The sequence below is a fragment of the Zonotrichia leucophrys genome, chromosome 3 (genome assembly GCF_028769735.1).
Source record: "Zonotrichia leucophrys gambelii isolate GWCS_2022_RI chromosome 3, RI_Zleu_2.0, whole genome shotgun sequence".
Taxonomy (NCBI): Eukaryota; Metazoa; Chordata; class Aves; order Passeriformes; family Passerellidae; genus Zonotrichia; species Zonotrichia leucophrys.
Genome location: NC_088172.1, coordinates 113,166,272 through 113,187,472, shown reverse-complemented (window position 1 = coordinate 113,187,472; position 21,201 = coordinate 113,166,272). Strand labels below are relative to the sequence as shown.

Sequence of the window (21,201 nt, the reverse complement as noted above, 5' to 3'; positions counted from 1 at the left end):
GCAGAGCAGCTTTCCTTTAAAAACCAGGTAATTTCACTTGTGAGAGGGTGTGGGGCTGAACTGCAGGGGAAAGGCCTTCATCACACACTGCTCCAGGCCAAGAGCTTTTGCTCCCTGAGGGTGTACACTGCCTGCATCAGGCAGGCTCAGAGCATGCAGGACGGCCTGCACGGCCTGGCAGTGAGCAGAGCGAGGAGCATGGCTCCCCTGCCCCAGCTGGGAGCAGCTGCAGCTCCAGGCGGTTCATGCAGGCGGCACAGGACGAGGAGCAGGTGCTGCAGGCTGTGCACTCCATGGCAGCAGTGCCAGCAGCCCCCGTGCCAGCAGGGCGGTGCCAGGGCGGTGGCAGGCACTGGCTGGCCCAGGTGCAGGCACAGGGTGAATCCTGAGTGGCTGGTCCGTTGTTGCAGAGGTTTGGCTTAGCCCAGGGGAGCACTCGGGCCAGCAGTCCTGGTGCCGGTGCTGGGGGAGCCTCCAGCCCCTCCCAGCCCCGTCCAGCTGTGCGGGGGTGGCCCCAGGCGGCAGCACAGCAGCTGTGCCCGAGGAGAGCTTGATGGGGGCACAAGAGGTATTAATCCTGAAAAGGGAGAGAAAGGAAGACATGCACTGTAAGGTGTACAGCTGGGAGTCCAGCACAGCCTGCAAAGGGAAGCAGATGTTCCCAGGTGAGCATCAGCCCCACCTTGCCTTACAGAGGACATGCTGGGGGATGAGCCAGTGCAGCACTGAAGAAACTTACCTGCTGGGCTGTGGAGTCCCTTCCCCAGCTCCTCCATGCTGCTTTGGAAGAGAACACAGCATCCATCATACCCCAAGCATGGCCTCCTGAGAGACACGGCATGCTCACGGCCCTGGCACGGCAGGAATGGCACAGCAGCAGCAGGCACTGGGGGTGCAGAAGGCCCTAAGCCCCCTTGCTACCAAACTCTCCTCCCAGGCCAGCCTGTCCCGAGATTGCAAAGCCATATCTCCTTCCCATCAGGAGCTCCATGTCCAAAGGGCTGGTGTTTCATTGGGCTACACATACAGCTCCAGCCTGTGCACGCACTGGCTCCCGGCTGACACTGGCTCAAGCCAAGCTCAGACATGCCAGACCCAGCTGGGTGCCCACTGCATGTACATGGAGAACAGCCATGATGGAATGAGCCTCACAGGCCCACCACCCACATGTCTGCAGAGCTGCAGGTAAATCCTCTGCTGCTGGACTGTTCCATCAGCTCCTCCCCAGCACAGCACACACACCATCAAGCTCAGCCCACAGCCCCAGCCCACGCAGAAGTCAGCATGACCCAGCCTCCATCCAGGTCCAACCCCCAGGGAAATCAGTGAGAGAAGAGGGACTACTGAGTCCCCTGTGAGAGGCATGTATGGACGGGCTGGCCTCATCAAAGACTGGCAGAAACAGAGTAAGAAACATCTCTGGGTGCATCCGGGGGGCCGGCATCTGTACCCCAAATCTCTGCTGCAAAAGCAGGACTGCGTGGTCTGTTCCTCCACCACTCAGCCCTCTGTTCACTCGAGCTCTCAGCGGATAGAAGCAGAGAAATACCAGGAAGCTTCCCCCTTGGTTCCATGCAGCTCTCCTCCATGATCCCACCATGCCCACAGCCCGAGCAGCTCCCCTTGCACGGGGCACAGAGAAGGAGACAAGACAGGCTTCATCAGAGAGATCCCTGAATACAAGCAGCAGCTCACCACCTACCCAGACAAGGTTTCACTGACATTATCATCTTCCTCCTCCTCTTCCTCCTCCTGGCAAACAAACAAACAAAAACCCACCATGACATCCCACTGCACGGGCAGGTCTCTGCCAGGAGTGAGGCTGGGCCCCTGCACAAGACAGTCACTACCCAGGCACAGTACAAAGGTTTCCCACAAGCAGTGAGGGACAGACTGGAGTGCTGGGTTGCCAGAACCCTCTGGGCTCAGGCAAACAAGGACAGACAGGCTACAGCTCATCCCACATCCCCTCCAGGTGCAAAGCCCCAAACAGAAGGTGTGAGCATGGGCCATGCTGACAGAGCTGCTGATACAGTGCACCTCTGCCCAGGGACAGTGGTGGGTGGTGGGTGGGCACACCCTGCAGCTGGAGGAACAGGCAGAGACCACCAGGAGCAGGCTGTACACAGCTACAACCCCAAGCACTGCCAGGCTGGACTCACACTGGAAGCATGAGGGCAAGGACCAAGCATCCAGAAGTTGCCAGACAGGGATGTAATGAGACCAGTATGACAATGCTCCAAGTGCTGTGGCCATGCAGGAGGTGCAGTGCAGATGGGCTGGCCTGAGCCTAAGCCCAGGCTGGCAGGATGATGATCCAAGGGTCCTCTCCTTCAGAGGCAGCTCTCACCCCAGCCATGACACCAAGTGTGCAGCCCAGGTGCCAGGTCCCTGTGTGACAGGGCCAGCAGAGCAGGGCTGAGGCTGCAGCAGTGCTGGGCCTGACAGCAGAGCTCCTGGAGCACAGACACCAACCAAGGAACTGCCCCCGTGTGAGCACAGCGCACCTCCTCACATCAGGCTGCCACGTGTGACGGGGGCTGTGCAGGTATCAGCAGGGCTCTGGGAGGAGCAGCGAGCTGCAGAGGGGTCACTCTGTCCCTGCCCTAATTGCAGACAGCCCTCAGCACGGGCCTGACTTGCACATACTGTACCCCAAAGTGGTGTGTGAAGGGAGCTCTCCCTGGGGGGGCCGGCTCACGGGCTCTGCCGGCCTCACTGCTCTCCAAGACACATGAAGGGTGAAGGGGCTGATCCTGCCTAGAGCCTGGCACGGGGCAAAAGCAGCAGAGTTAGTGCCTGCAACCTGCAGAAAGCCCAGCTGGGAATGTACAGGCAGGACTGTGGGTGAGGAACAGGGAATCCCCGCTGTGCTGGCAGGAGGGAGCAAACAAAGGTGAGGGGGCACTGCTCAGGCCAGGTACCAGCAGCCCTGAGCTGGGCTACAGCTCAGGCCATGCACAGCAGCTCAGCATAGAGAGCAGCTACACCTCCCAGCCCAGCTGAAGATGGCAGAGAACACCACCACAGGGACAACATTCTCCCTGCCTGGTGTGTTTCACCAGAGAGACACTGATTCCAGAGCTATGCAGTGAGATACATCTGAGAAATTCCTCCTACCTGCATGTGCTGCTTCCCAGAGATCCAGTGCCATCTGAAAGGCCTGGGCCACAGTCAGAGTCACAGCCTGGGCCTGTGTACATGAAAGAGAGGGAATGCCTGCTTCCACCTGGGCCCTCAATGCAGGATAGCATTCAGATGGAAGGCCAGAGCCCAGTTCTGTGTCTGTCTGCCCCTGGGGGCCAGCACCTCCAAGAGCAGACCCTCAGGAGCTGGGACAGGAAAGCCCCTTTGCTCACTGCCTGCCTGTGCAGCACATGGGCACACCTGATCCCTGGCTCCAAACCCAGCTGAGGGTCTCCCCTTCTCTCGCTGAGGGGAAGAAAGCAGGACCTTGCTCCCACCCACACCTCGTGGAGCCAAGCGCAGAAGGTGAGTGCTTACAATCTTCTTCTTGGGTGAGAGGAAGGCATGGCACTCCAGTGCCCCGCTCTCCTGGCTCTGGGCGACATAAGCAAAGACTTTGTTCTGCAGCTTGTCTGTTGTGCAGTAGGAGATCCTGTGGGCAGAGAGGAGCTGTCAGGACAATCCAGGACGCTGGCATGGCACATCTGCTGCCCTCCCAGGACATCAGCAAGCACTGCTGACAACCTGAGGCTTTCACCTGCCCAAGCTGACCAGGCAGCCCAAGCCCCCCGCAAGGGCCAGAGGCTGCCTGGGGTCTGCAGCAGGTAAGAAATCACTGCATCCACAGGCACTCCCTCCGTGCCATCCCAGAGTGCCCTGCAGTTTTCTGACGGCCAGCTCCATGCAGTGTGTGAATTCAAGCACTGGGACAAGAGGAGCACAGAAGGGTGGGCCATTGCCCCCCAGGACACAGCTGGGGGCCAGGCAGAGAGATGTCCTGTCTCTGCTCCCCATTTGGCCACCAGACTGCACACTCGCTGCCCCTCACACTCAGCACCCACAGACACCCAACCCAGCCAAAGGACAAGCGGCAGCAGGAGAAATCAACATCAGTTCTCACAGCAGCTGCCTTTAGCCTGTCTAATTAGCTGCAGCCAGAAGTGTGGAACCATGGCAGTGGAGGCAGACATGCAGTCCTGTCCTAACTGTGGGGCTTTCCAATCACAAGCCTCAAAATCCTGCTGAATGCCAGAATAGAGAGGCAGGGCACAGGCAGATGGTGGATGGGCTGATGAACGCAAGAGCACCCAGAACCCTGCCTACACTCAGCCTCAGGCAGTGCTGGGAGCACAGCAGAGAGGGCACAGGCCTCAGGGAGCCAAGGAAAGACCTAAGCTTGAAGGTACTGCTGACACAAGGCCCAGCCCTCCCTGGCTTCTCAAATTCCCATCAGTCTTCAGCTGGCTGCTGGGGAACACCCAGCCCATACCCGTGACATGCCCACCTGTAGATGGAGATGTTCTCCACCATCTCCTTAGTGTCTGCATCCTGCAGTGAGATGCCCCTTGGAGACACTGTCAGAATCACCTTCTGAAACTTGCGAGCTCCAACCCGTGCCTGGCAGTGGAAAAACACCAGCAATCTCTGCAAACCTGGCAAGGGTCTTCACCTCAGCCCCTTGCTGGAAGGAGCCCCACAGACTCTGCACAGTATCACTCACTTGGATACTTGCTGCAAAGGCTCCTGCTGTAGGATGGGACAGCAGAGCCTGGCAATCAGACATGCCCTGCACAAAACACTCTTCAAATCTGTTCACCCTACTGCCACACACACAGGGAGGGACAGACCCCACTCCTCCCAGTCCTTCACCCTTCTGTCCGTGCTGTGGCAGGCACAGCTCTGCTCCCAGCCAGGCCCAGGTGTGGGAGCAGGTGGCTGTCCTGCAGGAAGACAGCTTCCCCACAGCACACAGGCAGACACCAGCAGCCTCCTGCATGCCACCCTCCTCTTGGGAAGGGCACAGCCCCTCACTGGAGCTCAGGGCTAGGTCACAGACACTTCCCTGTGAAGGGGCTGGGCCCTGACCCCACACACCAGGGCCCCAGGGTCTCACCGTGGCCACGATCCTGCGGATGGCAGCAGCAGCCATGTCTTCTCCTTTTGGTTTTTCTACCAGCGTCATGCCCAGATACTTGAGGGTGAAGCACATGCCCTCAAGCAGTGGCTCCTGCATATCAGCCCAGCTCTCAGGAAGCTCTGCAAAGACAAAAGCCCTCAGAAGCCATGTGCCAGCAGCCCCACAGCTAGTCCTGCCAGAGCCACCCCACCCATGGATCCAGCAGCAGTGTTGCTTTCTGCCCTCAGCGGGATCACTCCTGGCTCTGTGACACTCTCACAATAGGAACAGAAGGAGTGGGCAGTTCACCCTTGAAGCTTTAGTCCTCTAGCCCTGGAAGTTCAGGCTCTGTCAGCACTGACAGACAGCTCCTGCATATCTGCACAGGGCTGAGGATGCTGCAGCCCTCACTGCTCTATGCAAAAACCTTGCGTTCCTGGGTTCATTACCCTGCTTCATTACAAACAAAATGTTCTCTGTAATGCATTCATCTCAGCCACCTGAGTTGCTGGCACGCCTGAAGAGCAGCAGCATTCACTGCCACGCTCAGATCAAAACCCCCAGGCTGGCCCACTGTAAGCAAAGCCAAACCCCTTGGCATCTCAGCAGCAGCAGCAGGATACTTGGATGCCAGGGCAGGGGCAGCTCAGTCAGCACTTTTGGTCCCAGCTGGGGTGACTGGGGAGCAACTGCATCACAGATGCTTTGTTAAGAAAGAGATGGGAATTGCCAAAGTATGTACTGTTCACACTAAGCTAATACTTTTCAGGGTTATTTTCACCTCTTCCCTGGGATTTGCTCCCTGAGAATTACTGGCACACTTGCAGAAGGGTGCAACTCATAATTGGAATAATCTGAACCCACAGGGAAATCAGACCTTATTTGCACAGCATACTCTTCCGCAAGTGACAACTATCAGGGAGGCTGCCTGGTGCCATGCAGGCACCAGCGACCTCCACCCTGGGCAGTAGGACCCTGCGCCACTCCAAACTCTGAGGACAGTCCATGTATACCAGGCCTGCCAGGGCAGGTGCTGGTGCTCCAGCAAAGCCCTGGGCAGCTGGACACAGCCAAACACAGCCCTGCTGAGCCACAGGGTACCTGCAGGGTCATGGCGTCATGGAATAATGGAACGGTTTGGGTGGGAAAGGACCTTAAAGCTCATCCAGTTTCACTCCCGCAGGCAGGACACCTTCCACTAGACCAGCTTGCTCCAAGTCCTGTCCAACCTAGCCTTGAACGCTTCCAGAGATGTGTGATGGGTCGGTCTCGGACCCTGCCAGGCCGCAGAGAGCAGGGGCTGGCCTGGCACGCTGGCACAGAGCCAGGCGTGGCAGCCCGAGGGGCCCGAGGAGCTCCCCGGCGCAGTGCAGCGTGTTCCAGCGCCTAGCACGGCCGCCCAGGCCCGTCAGCCCCTGGCGCAGGCGGCCTCGATTCACAAGTGGGGCAGGAGGCGCCAGCCCGGGGAGCGGGGCAGGGAGAGCCCGGCGAGGAGCGGCAGCGCTCCGGCCCCTGCGGCCCGAGCCCCGCTCCCCTAACCCGACTAACCCGACTGCCCCTACGGCCGCTCCGCCCCCTCGGACTGCCCGGCAGCACGCAGGGGCTGCATTCCGAGCCCGACTGCGCCGAACTGCGGGCTCCCCGCCCGGAGCGATGCCCGGCCCCGGCCCCGAACCCGCACCCGTCCGCACTCACTGCGCCGCCGGCGGAGACCCAGACCGTGCCGGGCGAGGCGCGGGCTCCGCAGCACGGCGCGCCCCGCCGCCCGCAGCGCCTCCATGGCGGAGCCGGGATCGAGCCGAGCCGATCCCTGCCGGTGTGCGGGGGCCGGTCCCGCGGACTCGAGCCGAGCCGAGCGGAGCCGAGCCGATCCCTGCCGGTGCGCGGGGGGCCGGTCCCGCGGGCTCGACGCGCTCGCGTCAGCGCGGCGGAGGCGGCGGGGTTGCCACGGCAGCGGGGGCGGGGCGAGGCGGGCGAGGCGGCGGCGGCGGAGCGGGCCCGTGGGACCCTGTGGGACCGGCCCGGGCCCGGGCCCGGCGGAAGGCGCGATGCAGCTGCGGCACGTGCGGACCCTGCTGGCCCCGCAGGTCGGACCGGGCCGCGCTGGGGGGGATCGGGCCGCGGGGAAGCGAGCCGGGCCAGGCCGGGTCGGGGAGAGCGGCCCTGACCGCTCTGGGGCGCGTAGCGGCGACGCTGAGGCTGTAGTGTGACTGCTGAGCCGAGTGTGCCCGCTGAGCCGTGTGTGCCCGCTAAGCTGTGTGTGCCCGCTGAGCCGTGTGTGCCCGCTGGGGCTCGCTGTGTGCCCGCTGAGCCGTCCCGTGTGTGCCCGCAGGACGGGACGGCGCGGGTGACCTGCATGGCCTGGTCCGCCAGCAGTGCCCGCTTCGCCGTGTGCACCGCGGAGCGCGTGGTGCTGCTCTACGACGAGCAGGGCGAGCGGCGCGACAAGTTCTCCACCAAGCCGGCGGATGCCAAGGTGAGCGGGTCCGGGCCGGGCTGGGAATGGGCTGGGCATGGGCCGGGCATGGGCCAGGCAGCACTGGGGCAGGCGTGGGCCAGGCATGGGCTGGGCAGCGCTGGGGCTGGCATGGGCGGCCTCCCCACGGTCACACCGAGCCTCTCCGCAGTACGGCAGGAAGAGCTACGTGGTCAAAGGCATGGCCTTCTCCCCGGACTCCACTAAACTGGCCATCGGGCAGACGGACAACGTTGTCTATGTGTACAGGATCGGCGAGGAGTGGTGAGTGTGCGGTGAGGTCCAGCATGCTCCGTTCTTAGCCTGATCCTCACCCTGGCACACGCTGCAGTGCCCATCACCCGGCCCCAGGGAGCCACACAGGTGTCTGTGGGGAGCAGCAGGTGAGGTATCCTCGGCAGGGCCCTTATGGAGCTCGGGCTGTGCATGCAGCTAGCTGGAGCCAGTGTTGCCATCATGTGTCACAGCTGTGCAGCGATGGCACACATCTGGCCCCCTGCAGCCTCATCTGCTGGCAGGAGTTGTGCTAACGGTACTCAGAAGGGCAGTTCATCAGGAGTTTGGAAGCTCCTGATGAACTCTAGAGGTCTTTTTTGGTTTTTTGCCTAAAGTTGTGATAGACTAGCAGCACACAAGATTTCAATGGACTGTGTTTGGCAATATCAAACAGTAGGGTGATCAGAATGTTTAGGGTTGCTGATAGTAATTTTTGTTTCTGTTTTTCTCTAGGGGTGACAAGAAGGTGATATGCAACAAGTTCATCCAAACGGTGAGACCCAGACTTCTGTTTGACTTCCTTTTCTCCAGCATGTGTAGGAAAAGACAATGAGGGGTCTCTCTGCTCATACTCACACGTGTACTTGGCCAAACTGTACTTGACCTTTAAAGAATCTCTAAATTCTGAGGCACGTATTGCTCATCAAGCTCCAGAGGTGTCCTAATGCCTAGGTACAACCGAGTAAATTGTTGAACGATCAATGCAGTCAGTTACAAAACTTTGGGGACTACTTTAGGCATCAATGGACAGACTGTTTTAAGGGAGTTGAAAGGGAAAGATATGCGACACTCAGAGCCCAACTATTTTTCCCAGGTTTGCAGTTCTAAACTCCAAGATGCCTTATTAAGCAAAATGTAAAGTGTGCAGAATTCAAACTGTGCAATTTCCACATGCTCAATTGCCTCAGGTTTATGATTTCCATCTGGTTTGCTCCTTGGCCACCTCTGTGTTGTGCTGCTCTGGCCTGGCCTGCCTGTGTCACAGAGCAGCCTGCCTAGTAGGAGTTTGCCAAGGCTTGCCCTGAGATCTGGCTGGAAAAGGCAAAGGTGTTATGAATTCCTTGCACAGAAAGCCATCAGAGTGAGAAAATACAGTGCACTGACTGCTTCTGCCTTCAGAGGCAAAAGTCCAGCAGCTGCCCCAGGCTTTCCAGGGAAGTGCCATCACCACATCGTCTCTGTGTCACCAAGGAAGTTCTCTGCAGGGTAGGAGGAATCATCCTTCATGTCCAAATCCCCAGAAGACATAGACAGAGCTGCTCCATGTGGAGTTGCTGGAGTCTGTGCCAGGCTTTCTCAAGCTGTCTCTCAGGTGAAGGGTGGCCTCAGCCTCTGGGTGGAAAGCTTTCATCTCAGGGTTGGGTCATGGCCTGCCACTGTGGCGGCTCTGGCTGCTGCAGGGAGCCTGGGGAGTTCTGTGTCTGTGGCAGGAAAGCTGCAGGACTGGGAATTCTGTGTCTGGCGGAACAGGGACCCTGGGGTTCTGTCTGTGGCAGAAAGCTGCAGGAGCCTGGGAATTCTGTGTCTGGGGCAGGAAAGCTGCATGAGCCTGGATCTGTGTCTGTGGCAGGAAGCTGCAGGGAGCTAGGAGGAATCTTCTTGTCTGGGCAGAAAGCTCCAGGGACTGCCAGGGAATCTGTTCGGTGGCGGAAGCTGCTGGGGCCTGGAAGTCGTGTCTGTGCAGAAAGTGCAGGGAGCCAGGGGTTCTGGTCTGTGGCAGGAAAGCTGCAGGAGCCAGGGGAGTTCTGTGCTGTGGCAGGACAGCTGCAGGGAGCCTGGGGAGTTCTGTGTCTGTGGCAGGAAAGCTGCAGGGAGCCTGGGGAATTCTGTGTCTGTGGCAGGAAAGCTGCAGGGAGCCTGGGGAATTCTGTGTCTGTGGCAGGAAAGCTGCAGGGAGCCTGGGGAGTTCTGTGTCTGTGGCAGGAAAGCTGCTTGCTGCTCAGCCTCTGTTTCGTCTGCAGTTGAGCTGCTGCACTGAGTGATCATGAGGATAGAGTGTCATGAGGAAAAGATAGCAACAGGGCCTTGGTGTCCATTTGTGCCTTTGGTGAGCAGGGTGGCCATCCCAGGTGTGGGCACATTTGGCCTCCCTGCAGAGCTCTTTCCTTGTGTGCTGCTTGCTGCCTGCCCCTCCAGCTGCCAGCCCAGGGGGGTCTGCTCACCTCTCACAAACTCAGATGCTGTGCAGGGCACATCTACAGGATTTTATATTCTAAATGTAGAAATTCAGTATTTTTTTCTCTCATTTCTCATTTCCCCATGCCTTTTCTATCATTTGTAACACAATAAATCCTTTATTTTTTTCTGATGCTGTTTGTCTGGAGGTTTACCACCGTGTCTGGCTTTCTCCTGTAACTAAGTACTGTTATTTACAGATTTTTGAAATGTTCAGTCAATATGAGAGGTCATTTATTGAGCCCTTTCCCTCTCCTGCCTGTGGGCCATCTCACACACAGTGATCTCGATGTGTGCTCACCCTGGCAAGCCAAGCCTCCTGCAAAGGGCCAGGAGGACAAACAATGAGCACATCACCACTGTGCGAGGCTTGTTCCCAAGCTTCTGTCGTGGTAGAGTGGAAATGGGGGAAACACACAAATTCCTGGGAAACAGGAGTAATGAAAATGGGTCTTGGTCATTTAAATTATGAACAGTTTGGTTACCTTGAGACATTTTGTTGTCTGATTGTAGCTGTGTTTGCTGATGTGAATGATCAGAGCAGGGATGGAAGATGAGATAAAAAATGAGGAATGAATAAATGCTGAAATGTATCTTAAGCAGTCCCACAAATGGGACAGAGAGCCAGTGAGGCTGGTGCTGGTGGCAAACACCATCCTTCTTACTGACTGAAGTTCTGCAGGGTAGATGTGAAGAGCTTTCCTAAACTTTCTTGGCCCTCTCTTACAGTTGGGTTTTGTGGTCAGCTTTATTCATTCCTCAGATTTTGAGAATACCTTTGGTTTGGATTTAATGAGCCTGTTTCTGCCTGGCCTGCTTGGAGCATCTAATAACCATCTTACTCGTCAATGAAAAAATAAACACTATTTCTTATTCATCAAATAAAGATCCAATGGACAAGTGTTCTCATAGCTATTACAGAAGTTGTCACAGTGAAATTATTTTTATATTTTATACTTGTTGCAAAAAACCTTTTAAAACAGCCACGATTTTATACATTCACCAATAGCACGTGGCAAGCCAAGCACTGCTCAGTAAGTTGTACTCACAAAAGAGCTCCAAACTGAACACATCCCTGTAACTTTCTTGCCCTCCCATAGTCCTCCTGTGCTCAGTTACTTTGCCCCAGCTCTCTTTTATCTAGTTTAAGCTTCAGCAGGAAGTGAGGTTTGTCCAGTATCTTCAGCTAGTGTAAGGCCTGTCCACATGCCCCATCTGTCCTGCCTGAACAGTGTCTGTTCATGAACTGTTTTAGGTGGCAGTGGGGCAGGGAGCTGGGTAGGGTGGAGCTCTCACCTCTCTTTTTGCCTCCTCCTTTGCAGAGTGCTGTGACCTGCTTATTGTGGCCAGCAGAGAATATCATTGTCTTTGGTCTTGCTGAAGGAAAGGTAGAGAAACTTGTTGTTTGTGTGACTTTCTTTCCCTTGTGGGGGCTGTCAGGGTCTGCCAGGGGCTGGGCTGGGGGTAGGAGCCATCCCTGGGTGCCCCAGTAACAGCAGCAGAGGGATTACACTGTGGACTTGAATTTTCTGGTTCACAGTTAGTCCCTGGAGGTTCTACTGGATCTCTTGGATCTTTTGGATCCAAACTTTTCTGGAAATGTAGAAATGTGACTCCAACTATTCCTCTTCTATAACATACTGGGAGTCAGTGAGCTTCCTGTGATTTCTTTCCCTGATAGTGAACAATTACTTACACTGGGAACATTACTTACACTGGGGGAGATCCACATTCTACTGATGACAGCAGCACTGCTCATTTTCTCTTTCTCAGGTTCGTTTAGCAAATACAAAGAACAACAAGTCTTCCACCATCTATGGGACAGATTCCTACGTGGTCTCACTAACTTCCAAGTGAGTGTGGCATTGCTTTGGCCTGCCCTGCTTTGGCTCAGTCTCACCCCTGCTGCTGGCTCGGCATAACAGGGACCAGGGTGGGAGCTTGCCAGTGTTCTCTTGCTGTCACTTTGTTGTCAAGATAATAGCATCCTGTGCTCTCCAGAAGGAAGTCCTTCCTAAAAACCTGGTACCTGGCTGTGCCACCTGGGCAGTGCCACTGGCTGTGCCCACTGGCTGTGCCACACGGGCAGTCTGGTTGTTCTCCAACACAGTAGAGGATGAAAGTCTCCACAAGCTTACTTATAATTCATTGATGTATTTGAATCTGTGACTTTATAAGGATTACATTTGTCAGCTTCATCTAAGTAGTAACTAACATTACTCATGTTTAAGGGCTAAAAAAGTATCATCATTCTGCCAGATAAAACCTTTGACAAGGCTGTAATTAGGAAAATAACCATAAAGCGCAATTTAAAATTATTTTCATTAATAATATTTCATTTAAACTACTTTAGTATTCTTTATCTAAAAATTAAGATGTGTCACGGTCCTAGGAGTGGAATTTTCACTAAACGCTGTCATTCTGGTGACAGGTACATGATTGCTGGATTGCTACAGTGTCCATAGAATTTGTATTCTGTTCTTGAATCTTCTAATAATCACTAAAAAGTGTTTCTCTGGGTACAAGTGTTTCTCCGGGTACAAAACCAACAGTTTTTTGGCCTGTTTCTTTTTCTTTGCTCTCTTCTCCCTGCTTGTGTCCCAGAAGCACAAGAGATCAATGCTATAAAAAATGGACTTGGGCCTGGAGTTTTTGCCCAGGTGTTTTTTGCCTACATTGTGTTTCGCTTAGGGATTCCCGGTATCATTATACCCAGCCTCACTTCTGGAGCAGTTCCAGTGCAAGAGCTGTTTGATGTGCATTGCTGTAAGCACTTGTGAGCACAGTCATTATTCCACTGAATAATTCCACTAGCTTCTGGGTTTTAGTAATACAGAAAGTTTTTTATTGTGATTTTACATGATAAAGACTCTTAACTGGTAACTCTCCTTTCCACTCTGGGTTCTTTTGTCTGCTTTCTTTTTACAGGCACTGCACGGGTACTTGATATTTGTCTTGTCTTTGGGGAAGGTTCCTTTGATGAGGAACATCAGCCATGACCCTGGGAATGGCTGCTCTGGGCAGGGATATGAGTGTGAGAGTGCAAGTGTTCCTGCAACATTGCATCATTCTGTGTTTTTCTGCAGTGTGTCGGGGAGAGGAATCCTGTCTGGCCATGCAGATGGAACCATTGTGCGCTTCTTCTTTGATGATGAGGGCTCAGGTGAATCACAGGTACCAAAGATCCTTCCCAGAGAGCAGAATTCCTATTTGCGCAGCCTGCTTCCCAGCTCCAGAGCTCTGGAAAGGGATCAGGCTGTGGAGAGAGTGCAAGTCTGGAGAGGAACTGCAGGCTGTGCTTGCTAGCAAAGGTTTTGGGAAGCACTGATGGAGGCAGAACAGTGATTAGATGCTTTGGAATACACTGAGGGCAGTGCTAAGGGGGGAATTCATGTTTTTGTGTATGAGGCATAAGGGTGTTCAGGTGTCTGGAAGGATCTGATGTTTGAGTGCCCAGGAGAATGATGCTTGAAGAGGTAGGGTTCCATGGAGTGCCTGCTGTTGTCCCCACGCTTAGTAGGGTGTAGTTACTACAGTTAATGTTGACTCTCAGGCTCAGATTTTGCCCTTGGACACCCAGCATTTCTCCTGAGCCTCCCACTCCTCTGTGCCAGGAGTCTCTCTGTGCCTCAGGCTGTGGTGAAGGGGATGCTGTTCTCAGATCTTGTGTCTCCAGCTGAAGCAGTTTGAGCATGGCTGCTCTCTGCCATGCTGTCATGAAGATCCATCTATACTCTTGTGTGGGGAGTTCAATCTCAGTCTAGTTAATGGTATCAGTGTTCCTACTGGCATTACAATTTTTCTTTACACACAGTTGATGAATGTAATAGTTGATAAATCTCTCAGTTCTGGTTTGTGTTCCTACAGACTAGGCAGGCAGACAGAGCTGCCCCCATGGACTGGGCTTTGCAGAAGGTGCCATACTGGTCCCCACTGGGATAGCTGAGCACACAGGCCAGCTGGGAGCTGGGGCCATTCAGGTGTTGAGGGTGTTCTTGTCTGTTGTAGGGTAAGCTGGCAGTGCATCCCTGTCCTCCTTACGCCCTCGCCTGGGCCTCCAGCAGCATTGTGGCTGCAGGCTGTGACAAGAAGATTGTTGCTTACGGGAGGGAGGGCAGCGTGATCCAAACCTTCGACTACAGCCGGGACTCGTCAGAGAAGGAGTTCACCACAGCAGCCACCAGTCCCAGCGGCCAGTCCATTGTCCTGGGCAGCTATGACAGGTACCATGGACCTGACAGAGAATTCTGCTCTTTGTAGTCCTTCCTTTGGCAGCCATAGCCAGTTCTTAATGTCACTCTGATCTCCTCTGTCTCCCAGGTTACGGGTTCTGAACTGGAGCCCACGCCGCAGTGCCTGGGAGGAAGGCAAGCCCAAAGAAATAGCTCACCTGTACACCATCACAGCTCTGGCATGGAAGAGGGATGGCTCACGGATCTGTGCGGTTTGTGTCATCAGCCAGGAGGCCTGAGCCCTCCAGGATCCCTCCAGGGGGATGTTTGTGCATGGGAGCAACATGGTGTGCTCAGGGGGAGGCTTTGGACATGGTCATCCTGTGTGGGCACAGCTCACCCCAGGGGGAGGCTTTGGACATGGCCATCCTGGTGTGGGCACAGCTCACCCAGGCTTTGGACATGGCCATCCTGGTGTGGGCACAGCTCACCCAGGCTTTGGACATGGTCATCCTGTGTGGGCACAGCTCATCCCAAAGGGAGGCTTTGGACATGGTCATCCTGTGTGGGCACAGCTCACCCAGGCTTTGGACATGGTCATCCTGTGTGGGCACAGCTCACCCAGGCTTTGGACATGGTCATCCTGGTCACCTCACCCAGGGGGAGGCTTTGGACATGGCCATCCTGGTGTGGGCACAGCTCACCCCAAAGGGAGGCTTTGGACATGGTCATCCTGGTGTGGGCACAGCTCACCCAGGGGGAGGCTTTGGACATGGCCATCCTGTGTGGGCACAGCTCACCCAGGCTTTGGACATGGTCATCCTGGTGTGGGCACAGCTCACCCAGGCTTTGGACATGGTCATCCTGGTGTGGGCACAGCTCACCCGGGGGTACAGGGTGGGCACTGGGGCCAGGACCTTGTGCTGGGGACCCGCTGCAGTCAGGTGTGCCAGTGTGGAGCTGCAGAACCTCCTGCATGCTGCTGTGGTGGCTCACTGGGTGCAGCAGCCCTTGTCTTTTCTCAGGAGCCTGATGAGGTCAGCACAGCTTCTGCAGAGCAGTCTCAGGAGCTTTCTTTCCTCTGGGCACTCATGAGAAGCAGTATACAAACTGACCTGCTCATCACATTCTGTGTTTCTGTGCTGTGTTTTCAGTTCAGCCTTCTCTTTCTTTGACCTTTAGCCATCAAGCCTTAATCTGCCTTTCTCTAAAGTTAGATTATTCCTTAAATCCCTTTAAATTGATCTTTCTGCATCTTTTCTGTAGTAAGTTGACTAACTTCAAACACTTAAATTATGAATGATGTTATTTATTACTTTTCTTTATTAGTTTTTTACGGTTTTCTGTTAAACAATCAAGAATCCTTGAAATATTTCCAGACCAAGAATTATTGAACTGTGAACAAATATTTTCAGAAAAGGGGAAGGGGCTAAGGGATAGGAGATCAATGGAAAGAAGGGGGATGTTATACAGAAAGAAAGAAAGGTGAAAGGATTCTTCTGGAAGGAAGGCTGGGAGGCTGGGAGATGGAGAAGTGGGAAACTGAGAAGAACAATGGGAAAGATGAGGATAAAGGTGGTTTTTAACCCCTCCTCCTCCTGTCCCAGATTCATGCCAGCATTTGGTAATCTTTATTTTTCTGAGAATGGCTCAATCTTTCTGTTGTCTAAAGAAAGTCAAAATAGGGCTGGTCCTCCTGCATGTGGGTGCTTGAACCTTGTTTTCCAGAGCAGCTGGGACTGGTGTGGTTGTGTCTGACCTCTGATCCTCTTCATGTAAGCAGGGTCTGGAATCTCCCTCCTTAGCAGAGGTCACTGACTGTGTGTTTTCATCCCCAGGGTACGCTGTGTGGAGGAGTTGAACAGTTTGACTGCTGCCTTCGCAAAACCATTTACAAAAATAAATTTGAAATGACATATGTGGGACCAAGCCAGGTAAGAGAGTATCTAATGAGGTGTGAAAACGGGATGTTTGCCAGAACTGAGCATGTTTGGAGTTCTGCACCTACAGTTTGTTCATACCAACTTGTTGAGAAAGGCATAGGGGATATGCCTGGAACAGGGCTAAGATTGGGTGGGAATTGGATAGCATAAGAGACCATGGAGTTCATTTCCTGCCTTGTGAATTTTTGTGAGGTACCTCCATGTCAGGTGCAGACTTCTAAAGTGATTTCATTTCAGCCAAATTGACCTGTTCAGAATGTGGCAGTAAGGGTGAGCTGGCAGCCTGGGCAGCCCTGTGCAGTCAGGGGAGGGAGTACAGGACTCTGCAAAGGGGGCTCATCCTTGGGGGCCTGAATGGTCTCTGGTTAGGCCAGTAACTTGTGAATGGCAGAAGTAAGAATCCCACATGTCTACTACAGCTGTCATCCTATGCAAAAGGAATGGTAAGGATTGTAAAAAAGGCAGAGGGAAATGATGGGGATATCTAAATATCCTAGTATCATCTGTTGCCTGGTCTTCCACAGGGCAAGAAGTCTGTGCTGTTCTCTGTGCATGGCCTCACATTGCTTTTCCTCCTTTTCACTAGGTCATTGTGAAGAACCTCTCCACAGGAACCCGAGTTGTGTTGAAATCCCAGTATGGTTATGAGATTGATGAGGTGAAGATCTTGGGGAAGGACAGGTACCTGGTGGCCTATACCTCAGACACGTTGCTGCTGGGTGATGTCAGCTCCAACAAGCTCAGTGAGGTACTGGAAAATGGGTGGCATTTCTGGAGTGTCAGATGCTTAGCTTCATAACTCAGAGGATATGATTTCTGCATGGGAACAATCCCTCTTTCCAAAGAATCATAGAACAGTTCAGGTTGGAAGGGGTCTCTTATCAAGCTTACTGCCCTAAGGGAAGTCAATATTAAATTCAGATTTAATTGCTTTAGTCCTCTATTCCAGTGCTTTACTGTACTCATGGAGGAAAGCATTTTTCTAAGTCGTCTTGGTATTTTGACTGCTATTTTATCATCATTTTTCATCCTTTCTCTCTGCATCTGCCAAAAAAATCCTGGCATCACTGTATTAGAGGTTTCCTAAGCCCTCCCTTCTCCAGGCTGAAGAAGCCAAATTCCTTCAGCCTCTCTTCACAGTGTAAGTGCCTCTTGATGGGCAGTGTGCTGAACTTGCTCCAGTTTATCAGTCTTTTGTGTACATGGGGGCCCAAATCTGGATCTTTTACATATATACATTCCAGATGTGAACGTACAAATCTTAGTGCGTTTAAAAGAAACAAAATAAAAAATCGTCAGAAGACAGTTCATGGCTGCATCCCACAGCTTATGCCAGTGCCATTTCTGGTAGCAGACAATTCACACAAAATTATCCATCCCCTGATCGTCACAGTGCACTGAGTGCTGAGGCTGGAGAATGTGGGCAATAGGCTTATGTCTAATAAAAGCATTGAATAGGCCTCAAGGACACATTTGCTTTGTTCACCAAGTTGAACACATACCTTTAATTAGACTGATGGTGAGCTTATTAATCTCTCTTGGAGCAGGAGCTCTGACTGGAGGTTTGTGCTGGAGAATGCTGATACTTGGTAATGCAACTGAGAATTTGGCCAGAATGAATCTCCCAGCTTTCTCTACATCTTACTGCACTGAGTTTTTCTTTCAATTACACAGCTATACTCAGAAAGAGCAAGGCTGGGAGATGTCCATTTGCTCTCTTGCTGTCTCACTGGAGTTCCTTTGAGGCAATAAGTTGGAGTTTGCACTCAGTGAGGGAAGAGGACTGCTGTAGCCTTGGCTTTCAGATTTCTGCTCCTCTGGTCACTTGTCTGTTGTTACCACAGCAGCTGTTGTATTATCCAGTGCTCTATGCAAATTTCCAGTCAGTTCTTCCCCCACTGGCACTGTGCTGATCAGCCATTGCTAGAATGACTCTCAGAAAAGGGAGTTCAGCTACATGTGGTGAGGAGATTCTGCTCCCACAAGTGTTAGCAGCGATTCTGTGGCTGTGATTAACAGAGGCAAAGGAGTTGTTTGGGTGATTTTTTAAATAAAGCTGGTCTGGGGAAGGTGGAGAAGGGTTTGTGAAGGGTAGGATAGGATAGGATAGGATAGGATAGGATAGGATAGGATAGGATAGGATAGGATAGGATAGGATAGAGGGAGTACCTTGTTCCCATAAAGGCCTCTTGTTTGGAAGGCAGTAATGTACTGTACAAAGAGAGCTGGAGTCTGAAGCTGAGTCTAAAGAGAGGAGAGGACCATGTGGAATTTGCAAGCTGGGAATGGCTGAAAAGCAGTGTTGGCGGCTAAAGTGATGGGTTGTGATCCATGTGCAGTGTAAGTCATGCTGTCTGAGGGAGCCAGAAGCTGGACAGAGGAGCCCATCAAGTGCAGGCTGGTGCTGGTGGGGCTGTCAGCCTCACCCCTGGCATTGCTTTGCAGGTGGCCTGGCAAGGATCCGGGGGCAACGAGAAGTTCTTCTTCGACAATGAGAACGTGAGTAGGATGGGGCAGAGTGCTCCCCATGAATGGTGTGTGCATCAGCAAGAAAAGTGTCACCTGCACTTGTGGAAAACCCTGTTTCTCAGCAGTTTCTGGATTTAGCTGCTTCATGCAGATCCCAATCTGCTGCTTCCCTGTACTTGTCTTTTCCACATGCCAGGTACAGAATAAACTCAGTGTGTGGACTGATGAGTTATATAAGTGATAGCCCTGAAGGAGAGAGAAGCAATAAATGATCAGTGGCCATAGAAGGTGTTAGAGATACAGAATACAGCTGTCATGGGGGCAGCTTGACTCCTGCAGGACTGGTAGGCCCACAATTAAAATCCCCAGTCTCAAGGGAAAGCTGTCAGTCACAACAAAAAGACAAGAACAGCTCCTTAGTCATCCCAGAGTATTTAAATTTAGATTTGTGTGCAGCAGAGTTCTTTCCTGCACCCTTCACTGGTAGGTGTGTTTCTGTAGCTTCACTCTGTAAGTGTATTCCCCTGTCACCATCAGGTCTGCATGATTTTCAATGCTGGAGAGCTGACACTAGTGGAATATGGAAGCAATGACATCCTGGGGTCTGTCCGCACGGAGTTTGTGAACCCTCATCTGGTCAGGTAAGGGTTACACCTGCCTGTGTGAGCAGCACAGGCAGTTGGTAGAGTGAGATCAGATATATAACACTGGAGGTGTCCCACAGTGCAGCATGCAGCCCCCAGACACCCACCTCTCACAGGGACCACTGATGGGTTTAGTGCCACCTTACTGGCTGTCAGGTGTTAGAGGCACAAGAGCCTCTTTTCCTCTGATCCTGGTGCAGCCTGCATGGCTGTTGCTGAACCTCCTGTGCATATTCTCAGGCAACTCTGCATGCAGCTGCTCCTGGTGCAGCATTGTTAGGGACTCAGTTGCCAGCAGGACCTCCTCTGTCCCTCCAAAATTCTATACCTCATATTCTGATTCAGGAGAAGTGGTGATCATGGGCTGCTCAGAGCAATGTAACCAATGTGTTATTGGGGACCCCTGAACCAGAGGGGCAGCTTTGGGGGGAAGCCATGGATCAGAAAGCTTTGTTCTCTCTTGAGGCAGCTATAGCTACTGGGCAAGTGCCACAGGTCAGAGAACTGCCAGAGGCTACATGTGCTCAGGGTAACTGCAGGGAAGTCAGGGAGGGGCTCTGTAATTCAAATGTGAATTTGGGAATAGTGAAGGTAATAGTCATTCCCTTCAAATCACAGTGTCCGTATCAATGAGAGACAGCAGCGAGGCGTAGATGAGAACAAGAGGCTGGCTTACCTGATAGACATCAAGACTATAGCAACAGGTGAGTGTGACCCTCCTTCCCCTTCCCTGTATTTTGCCAGCCTTCCTCATTCCTTTTCATTTTTTGTGCCAGGCAGCACATCCCTGAAGCTCCTCTGTGCATTCCCTGTACCAAGCAGCAGATTCTCAAGTTCCCCTTTGCATTCCCTCTGCCTGGCAGCAGATTTTTGGTGTTCCCCTTTGCATTCCCTCTGCCTGGCAGCAGCCCGCTGGAAGCCAGGCTGTCCTCCCTTGGGCAGGATGGTGCCTGTCATGGACACAGCCATGGGTGGCTGGCACTGTGTCCTGGACCCAGGCTCTGTGTTGCCTGCACTGCCCATGAGCTGTGCATGCTCACAGACAGTGGGAGAGAGCTGCTGCTGCTGAGGAGGCATCAGAATAAAATGTCACTGCTTTTTGGTGTCCATGTCACAGTGTCTGTGCAGAGGGTCTTGCCCTAAACAGGTGCCAGGCACCTGATTCCCCTGGCACATCTGTGGGTGCTGAGCACTTTGAGGTACATCAGGTACTGACACTGTTTCCTTTCTTTCCTTCCCCAGTGGACCTTGTTGGTGGCTACAACACTGGCACCATCAGTCATGACAGCAAGATCGACTGGCTGGAGCTCAATGAAACAGGCCACAAACTGCTCTTCAGGGACAAGAAGATGAGGGTGAGGCAGCCACCTCAGGCCACGTGGCAGGATGGTGTCTGTGGGGAGAGGAAGGGACAGACATGCCTGAAGGGGGGGAGGGAGATGAGAAGCACATCTGAGACACTCGTGATTTTTGGTTACTGCTCCTTTGGGGCAGATTGACCATGGCCAGATTGCATGAGCTGGCAGTGCTGCATTCTTGAGTCCTAGCTAATGCTGAACTTAGTTACTGGATGTCTTGCTTCATCTCATCACACCTGACAATGAAAATCATAGGTTCTTCTGCAGTACTTATGTCTGTGTGTTCAAAATCATGTCAGTCAGGTGAAGCCCCAGTGACTGGGAAAAGGAGAACATTGTACCTATCTTTAAAAGAAGTAGGGAGGAGGACCCTGTAGACCAGGTAGCCTCACCTCTGGGGCTTGGAAGGTCATGGAACAGATCCCCTTAGAAGAAGTGCTATGGCAGATGGGGAATGGGAAGGGGATTCAGGACAAGCAGGGCAGGTCATTCAGGACAGCCAGCATGGCTTCACCAACAGAGAGTCCTGCCTGACCAGCCCAGTGGCCTTCTCTGATGGGGAGACTCCCTCAGTGGGCAAGGGAAGGACCATGGATGTCATTTAT

General features: G+C 53.3%; 2 protein-coding genes across 7 annotated transcripts in view; one reads left to right on the top strand and one right to left on the bottom strand.

The window, feature by feature from the left end:
• Nucleotides 1-285: 285 nt before the first annotated feature.
• On the bottom strand, nt 286-6,976 carry LOC135446293 (low density lipoprotein receptor adapter protein 1-like). Of its 5 annotated transcripts, none has more exons than XM_064710062.1 (9): nt 6,779-6,976; nt 5,081-5,223; nt 4,472-4,584; nt 3,505-3,619; nt 3,121-3,193; nt 2,655-2,767; nt 1,703-1,752; nt 740-825; nt 286-577 (listed from the first exon to the last, which is right to left on the bottom strand). In XM_064710062.1, the coding sequence occupies exons 1-9, from the start codon at nt 6,861-6,863 to the stop codon at nt 420-422; spliced, it is 936 nt and encodes a 311-aa protein (XP_064566132.1). In that variant the 5' UTR covers nt 6,864-6,976; the 3' UTR covers nt 286-419. The 5 variants fall into 5 exon arrangements, 4 of the variants coding, with proteins under 4 accessions (XP_064566132.1, XP_064566133.1, XP_064566134.1 ...); XM_064710063.1 differs by having other exon boundaries at nt 740-780; XM_064710064.1 differs by having other exon boundaries at nt 740-777.
• Nucleotides 6,977-7,050: 74 nt separating this feature from the next.
• Nucleotides 7,051-21,201, top strand: part of IFT172 (intraflagellar transport 172) — a 38,944-nt gene continuing 24,793 nt past the window's right edge. For both annotated transcript variants that reach the window (XR_010439716.1, XM_064710059.1), the window contains exons 1-15: nt 7,051-7,170; nt 7,416-7,559; nt 7,711-7,823; nt 8,289-8,328; nt 11,333-11,398; nt 11,784-11,863; nt 13,097-13,184; nt 14,019-14,233; nt 14,331-14,454; nt 16,021-16,116; nt 16,712-16,873; nt 18,571-18,624; nt 19,132-19,235; nt 19,857-19,942; nt 20,481-20,593. Coding sequence is in view for 1 of the 2 variants with exons in the window: in XM_064710059.1 (XP_064566129.1) it covers nt 7,132-7,170; nt 7,416-7,559; nt 7,711-7,823; nt 8,289-8,328; nt 11,333-11,398; nt 11,784-11,863; nt 13,097-13,184; nt 14,019-14,233; nt 14,331-14,454; nt 16,021-16,116; nt 16,712-16,873; nt 18,571-18,624; nt 19,132-19,235; nt 19,857-19,942; nt 20,481-20,593 (1,524 nt within the window). In the remaining variant the exon portion in view is untranslated. The remainder of the gene's footprint in view (nt 7,171-7,415; nt 7,560-7,710; nt 7,824-8,288; nt 8,329-11,332; nt 11,399-11,783; nt 11,864-13,096; nt 13,185-14,018; nt 14,234-14,330; nt 14,455-16,020; nt 16,117-16,711; nt 16,874-18,570; nt 18,625-19,131; nt 19,236-19,856; nt 19,943-20,480; nt 20,594-21,201) is intronic.

Coding starts and splice junctions, on each gene's coding strand:
- LOC135446293 (XM_064710062.1), bottom strand. CDS start 6,863: ATGGAGGCGCTGCGGGCGGCGGGGCGCGCCGTGCTGCGGAGCCCGCGC. Junction 2,768..3,120: donor CTGGGAAGCAGCACATGCAG/GTAGGAGGAATT, acceptor GCCCCGTGCCAG/GCTCTAGGCAGGATCAGCCC. Junction 1,753..2,654: donor CCTTCACACACCACTTTGGG/GTACAGTATGTG, acceptor TTTGTTTGCCAG/GAGGAGGAAGAGGAGGAGGA.